General features: G+C 30.0%; 1 protein-coding gene across 1 annotated transcript; it reads left to right on the forward strand.

Annotated features, from left to right (window-relative positions):
• The first annotated feature begins 1588 nt into the window (after nt 1-1588).
• LOC123228926 (cytochrome P450 71D10-like) lies at nt 1589-4078 on the forward strand. The gene is made up of 2 exons (XM_044654429.1): nt 1589-2556; nt 3350-4078. The coding sequence occupies exons 1-2, from the start codon at nt 1669-1671 to the stop codon at nt 3962-3964; spliced, it is 1503 nt and encodes a 500-aa protein (XP_044510364.1). The 5' UTR covers nt 1589-1668; the 3' UTR covers nt 3965-4078.
• Nucleotides 4079-7927: the final 3849 nt, after the last annotated feature.

A 7927-nucleotide genomic window follows, 5' to 3' on the forward strand; every position in this document is an offset into this window, starting at 1 on the left:
AGATTTTCTATTATAATTATCTACAAATCGAAAATTATTTCATTCATGATCTTATTCACACCTATGATAATTATTTATGGTAGTTGCGTTCACTTTAGAGAACAATGCAATATTTGTGAGGTGAGTTTGATGGTTTTCATTAACAAGAAAATATTAATTTAGAATTTTTTTTTCGATATTGCTATTACAAGAGCATATTATTATAAAAAAATAAAATATAAAAAATATTTTTTCTTCCACATTATCTTAATTAGAGAAAAATTCTGAACATTGTAAAGTTGTACTAAATTATAGAGTTATTGAGAGTATTATTAAATATGATGTTTAAATTTATCTTTCAAATTTTTTCATAAATTTGGTGGATTTATCAGTATATCCACATATTCGACTTGCAATTCTTCAGGGATGTGATATCGGACAAATAGTAACCCTATATTTGTCTTTCTGAGACATTTTATTGAATCAATTTTTCAATGCTTATATATTCTAGGTGGAAAATTGTATAAAATATTATCCATCCAATTTTAGAAACTTCATATTCAAATATTGTCATATTCACAAAACTTTTGGTTTTGTAGACAATATATAAAAATTAATCTTTAAAACTTTAAGTTCATATATTATTCTACATTTACAAAACAATTGTTTTGTAAAAGAAATATTGTGATTAATTTTTAAAATTTCAGATTTATATACTATCTCATATTTACAAAACTTCTGGTTTTATAATTAGTATTCAGAATATTATGACATGTAAACTTTAATTCTGATTATATTTCAGACTTTAAGTTCATATTTTTCACAATTTATACAAACTTCAGGTTAGAAATGTGATATAGTGATTATAAAATAAATACTTTGATGAAATTTGAGACTTTAGATCCATATATATATGTGTATGTATGTATGTATGTATATATATATATATTTTCATTTTCACAATTTTGTAAATGTTAGGTTATAAATTAGATACAATTACTATAATATAAATATATATTCAAACAATATTTAGGATTTTTTTATTCAGATTCATGATTTTGTAAACTTTGGGTTATAAACGATATTCATGACTTTAAGTCCAAGTTTATGATTTTGTAAATTTTAGGTTACAAATAGTATTAACGACTTTATTTATAATTTTACAAACTCTAAATCGTAAATATGATATAATTACAAATAAAAAATTAAAGAGAAGAATAGGAGAAATTAGAAGATCTATAATTTATATTTTATAAATAGAATAATATTATAATTGAGATATTTATATTTATAATATATAAATAAAATAATAATATAATTAAAAAATAATTAATATTAAAATATATGTGGGTTAATTATACAGATAATATATTATAAAATTTATATAACTAAAAAGAGAATTGAAAGAAAAATGAAAGAAAGATGAAAGGTTGGCGACAAATTAATGCAGAGCGCTCACAAATGAAGAGAGGAGGGGATATTTATAAAACAACTTTTCAACTCCATTTAATATAGGCCACCCAAAGTTAATATTGCCTGCCCAATTGGCTCACGTTTTTGTTGGGTAGGAAAATTATGTTCACATGTGGGAAGTATGTGGTGGAAAATCCATCGTATATTTAACCATTTCTTTATTTTGTAACAGTGTGCTCTCGATAATACTGTTGCTTGTCTTCCTCATCAATTATCATGGAGCTTCTATTTTCCTCTTTCACCCCGATATGTTTTTTCATCCTTTTCTTGTTCATGGCTGTCAAAACAATAAAGAAACCAAAAGCCTGGAATTCAAGCTCAAAGATGCCTCCAGGGCCCTGGAAATTACCTCTAATCGGAAACTTACACCAGCTGGGTGGCTCACCACCGCATCGCCGCCTCAGAGACCTGTCCATGAAGCATGGACCGCTGATGCACCTCCAGCTAGGTGAAGTTTCCACCATTGTTGTTTCTTCTCCGGAGATCGCCCAACAAGTTATGAAGACCCATGACATCAACTTTGCAGACAGACCCTTTCTGGTTTCCATCAAACTCTTAACTTATGGCTACACTGATATTGCTCTTTCACCCTATGGAAATTACTGGAGACAGCTGCGAAAAATAGCAACCTTGGAGCTGTTAAGTGCGAAGCGGGTCCAATCATTTCGCTCAATCAGGGAAGAGGAGGTCTCAAATCTCATCAGAGCCGTACATTCTGGTGAAGGATCAGTGATCAATCTCAGTGATAAGATTTTCAGATTGACATACAGCATAATTGGCAGGACAGCTTTTGGAAACAAATGCAAGGACGAAGAGGGTTTCAAATCATACATAGTGGAAGCCGTTGAGGCAGCTGCAGGTTTCTCCATGGCTGATTTGTTCCCTTCGGTTAAAGCACTTGAGGTGATGAGTGGAATGAGAATGAAGCTTGAAAAGCTGCATCGGAAGATTGATAGAATACTTGAAGAAATTCTGAATGAGCATAAAGAGACAACAAAAAGTGACCAAGGAGAAGAAAAGGAAGATTTGGTTGATGTTCTTCTGAGAATCCAGCGTGATGGTGAACTTGCCTTGAGTGACAGCAATATCAAAGCAGTTATATTGGTAAGTCTATGTTCTATATCAAAGCAGTGACAACAATATTAAAGCACAGACGATTTGAGTCGCTCATGTGTTTACAATTCGGTTCAATTATTGTTGAGCAGAGCTTAACCTTGTTATTGTTTGAGTCGGTGAACTTAGATTTGGGTATGGTATCAATCAACCTTTAAGAGACTGTTTGGTGAAGGGGGTAATAAAAATTATTTTAATTATCTATCTTTTATTATTTATGTTATTTTATTTAGTTTAAAAGTGATAAAAAATTTTAGTAATATTTTATTACCAATGATAATGTGATAAGTAATATAAGAGAGAATTTAGTTACTATTTCTTCTAAAAGTTTAAAATCTTTCAATTAAACTTTTAAAATCTTACTTTTGTTATTAAATATATAAAACAATAGATAAATATATAAATTATAAGATTTGGTTATAATTTTTTGATTCGAGCTTAAGTTAGTCATTATTATCTCAAACTTGAGTTTGCAACTTTCCAGCTTGTCAAATGTTGCCTAAATACAATTTAGCCAAGTTTTAGCTAAACAATACTTAACTCAATTGCTACATGAGTAGCACTATATATATATATATATATACTAAAAATGGGTAAAAACATGAGTTGATGTTTATGTGTCATTATATAATTACATAATAATATGTCAGTATTTATAATCTATATTTTTACTCTTACTTCCTGAAGTATGCATCATTGATGTGTATACATGTTCAAGACGTGTGTATGAATAAGTACTTCATAGATTATTCTATCTAAATTAGTGATTATTAATTGCTTTCAGGATATATTTAGTGCTGGCAGTGAAACATCAACCACAGCAGTAGAATGGGCAATGGCAGAAATGCTAAGAAACCCAAGAATACTGAAAGAGGCACAAGCTGAGGTAAGACGAGTTTTTGACAGAAAAGGAAACGTCGATGAAGCTGGAATCCATCAACTCAACTACTTGAAATTAGTAATAAAAGAAACCCTGAGGCTGCACCCTTCTGCACCTCTTCTCCTTCCAAGAGAAACCAGAGAGAGCTGTAAGATTAACGGATACGAGATACCATTGAAAACCAGAGTCCTTGTTAATGCATGGGCAATTGGAAGAGATCCCAGATACTGGAGTGACCCTGAAACGTTTTATCCTGACAGATTTCTGAACAAGTCGATTGATTTCAGAGGGTCGGATTTTGAATACATCCCATTTGGTGCTGGAAGGAGAATATGCCCAGGCATAACGTTTGCACTGCCAAATATTGAGTTGCCACTGGCGCAACTGCTGTATCATTTTGATTGGAAGCTCCCAAATGAGATGAAGCCTGAAGATATGGACATGACTGAGGCCTTCGGTGTGACGGTAGCCATGAAAAAAGACTTGATGTTGATTCCAATTCCTTATCGTTGTTCCTGATAATAATTTTGCATATATAAGAACATGAAAAATGGCAGAAGTCACCTAAGGAGACCGCTATATTTACATATGGTGTTTCTGGATTTCTAACCAAGTCATGTTCCTACATTTCAATTTTTGCTGCACTCCTAGCAAGGGATACAAATGATTAAGTAGAACTCAAGTTTGTTGTTGTTTGGTTTGAGAAGTTTTGTATTCTTATGACTTAACTCAAGTATAATATTAATAAATCTTTAAAAATTTTAAATTTTTCCCTACAATAATAACATTTCTATTGGATTGCATTGTGAACAATATTGCAAAAATATAAATATTATTTCATAAAATTTTTTTACAAGCAAATAAAAATATAATTATAGCTATAATAAGTGAAAATATAACATTTATATCCCTAATTTATTATATTTTGTTTAATTTTTCAAAATGAATTTGTTATTTTTTTAAATAATCAAATGATATATTAAAATTTTAAAAATTTTGATAACATCTCAAGTTTAAAAAACCCCTAAGAGGTGGTTTGGTTCTAGTTTTTTAAGATTACCTTAGTAATCTATCTTTTGTTCTCTTATTTGGTTTGTCAGTAATAAAAGATTACAATAATCTTCTATTACCAATACTGACATGACAAGTAATATAGGTGATAATCTGATTACCATCTTCACCTTAGGTATTTAAAGATTACCAAGGTAATCTTGATTTTATTATAATTATATTATTATTTATTAATTTTTGAGACAAAAATAAATTTATTTTTAATTAATATGATAAATAATATAAAAAATATAAGAAAATTATATTCAAGGGCATTTAAGTAAAATAATTTATTAGTAATTTTTTACTACCTTTAATTAAGCACAATAATTATTTATACCTACCAAATTTTATCAATTATAGTAATTATTTATACTCAGTAATCTTCTAAATAATCTATCTTCAAGGTAATCTTTCTATTTTGGTAATAAAACATTACCTAAACCAAATCCCCCCTAAAATTTTTTATTATCACCTCTAAAATTTTTAAATTCAATTCATTTCAAATATATAATTATACAATATTTACACCTTTATTTATATTTATACTAATGATAAGTAATTTCTGGGGGATGAAGGTAAGATTTTGTTAATAAATTTGTAGCATAGGTGAAAAATTAACCCTTTTTTATTTAATATAAAAGGTGGGAATCTCTTTTCATCAGACCGTGGATGCAAAATAGTCAATGTGGCCCTCTTAGAAAATTAAAGAATTGCATGAAGGCAACAAAATTATCGTCTGTCTCAAGTCTAAATACCTAGTCCTACCCCCTGCCCTCTAAAAGGACATCAAGTCTCTCGCACTCCGCTTCCTCATTTTCATTGCTGTTCTGGGTCAGCTTTCAGTGGATCCAACCAACTGTGAACCAAATCATAGAGCATACTGTCGCATACTTTCTTAATTTTGCCAAGCTGGCTTTAATCCTCCGCTTCAGCAGCAAGATCTGATGTGAAACTCTCTCTTCACGGCTTTGAAGGTTAGTTTTTCTTTCCACATAAAAGCGAATTGTTCTTGTTAGAGTAAGACCCAACTGGGTTTATTTATAGATGTATAACAATCATTTTATCAAACATTTGGTAAAGCATTATTGCGTTTTATAGTAACTATATACCCATCAAGTCATGGAGATTCCATTGGTTTGTGACTGATCCTCTTGATTTTGGAATCAGGGTCAGTTTGGATTGAAGATGAAAGATATAACTTCCCAATTGGGAGGAATGTGTGCGCGAAGAATTGAGCTAGGATTTCGAGTAGCTATGGAAGGAACGGTTCGATCTGCATGGAAAGGACCACGTATTATTGATTTAGCAACAGAACTTGGGGAAAATAAAACTAAAATTATTGAAATGGTTACGAAGGATGAAGAAACTCATCATTGGTGTAATAATTTATTTATTGGTATGGGAGGAGTTGGCAAGTGTAACACCCGGATTCAGGTTGCTAGGAAAAAGAAAAGGAGGATAAGCTTAAATCACCTAATTAGCAAAGAAAATGTAAGAATTTCATATTTTACATACTTGAAGTAATTTGAGTTAGGTTATTTAAATAACCTTTACTTATATAAGTGTATAAGGTATTAGAATTAAAGTGATTTATGCTTAAAAGGATAAAGAAATTCATTAGGATTCATGATGTAATTTTTGGCCATAAAAGTATTTTAGACATTTCATATTCCTAGGGTTAGCTTAATGGATTTTGTGTGTTGAATATATGAAAAATGATGAATTAATGAAAGAATTTGCATTAAGGGTAAGTATGTAATTTTATCCATAAGGCAAAAGTGTCATTGAATGTGATGTAAGTTAATTTTTGCTTAATTATGTGTATGATATGTAGAATAGCCCTTATATTGAGCCTATATTGTATATTTGAAATTAATTTAATGCATGAGATATATATAAATGCATGAGAAAATAATATGATGTTTCATAAGGAGTGAAAAAATAAGGGAAAATAATGAATGGGCATATTTCATATTATGGTTATATATGCATACATGAGGAATCATAGCATATGCATGATTTCAGAAAAAATAAAGAAAGAGGAAAAACATTTTCTAAGTTATGCATGTTTTCAGAAAATGGAAAACAAGTATTTTTGGTTTTATAATGACTCATATGATACAGGAAAGCAGAAAGTATGCTTAAAATCCTTACACATGAGCTGTACTGTATGGACAACAAAGAAAAATATTAGTTGTACTGTGTGGACAATAAAGAAAAAAATAGAGAAATATGCGTGTAAGAGAGGATTGTATCTTGTATGGTGACTGCGAGTACTGTCTTATATAGTCTAGACTGGTTAATGAAAATATTTGAAAAAAAAAAAAAGAAAGAATTAGCAAATATTTTATGAAAGTCATTTGTATTAGAATCATACATGTAAGCCTATGTGGCTAATAAAGAGTTGAGAAAGATGTATGATCAAAAAATAGAAAAGTCATGACACTCATACATGCATAAATCATAACAAGTGAATTATATTTGTATAGTAAGGAAATGAATAAATGGGTGAAATAAGAGAATTATGATATATGTTTAAAGCGTGCTCTGTGTCAATTATTTTGTCTGTGAATAGCCCAGACACGCTGAGTATGGAAGAAATTAGTACTGGTATGAAATGCTTTGAGTATTGAGTATGATTTTCTTACTGAGCCATGGTCGCTCACTTTGTTTAATTTAATATTTTACAGGTAAAGAGTTGCAGCAAAGGTTTCCGATGAGCACTAGTGAGACATGAGGTTAAAGGAGAAAAACACCATGTTTTTGTTGATTTTTATGCCTTGATGTAAATGTGAATATATGCATAAATATTGGTAGATATATCTATATATGTTATTTCCTAAATGTATATATGTGACTGTGTATATATATATCTATATATGTGTATATCTATGGCTAGTTATGAAAATTGGTTATAAAGTTTCTGTGGGTGCTAATCTTTATGATGGGTACTAATAAGTATTTATTTTATTTATTATGATTATGTGATGAAAATCCAGTCGATTGGTAAGACTGGTTTGTGTGAATTATTAATTAGGAGTGTTACAGGGCATAATTAAAAAGAGAAAAAAATTCCCCGGGCCCTCTAAAATAGGGAAACTTTTGCCATTTTTTTGTAACACACTTATTGGTTAGGAGAGGTTACATTTTTGGTATCAGAGCACGATTTTGGGCACTTAAAGGAAGATATAATAGAATATGTGGTAATATAATATAATATAATACAATATATCTATAGTTTTGCATTCTAATATTGCACAGGTGCCCTTCATGTCTCATAGATCAGCTCCCGAGAATCAAATGCAGTAAGTTGTTTTCTTTGCCTGTATTCAAATAATAGAATGATAAAATCCTTATGTAGTTACACTTATGCAGTTTTTAGATGAGGAGTACCACACGACGAGGACAGGGTCATGGAAAGAGTATTCA

The sequence above is a fragment of the Mangifera indica genome, chromosome 11 (genome assembly GCF_011075055.1).
Source record: "Mangifera indica cultivar Alphonso chromosome 11, CATAS_Mindica_2.1, whole genome shotgun sequence".
Classification (NCBI taxonomy): Eukaryota; Viridiplantae; Streptophyta; class Magnoliopsida; order Sapindales; family Anacardiaceae; genus Mangifera; species Mangifera indica.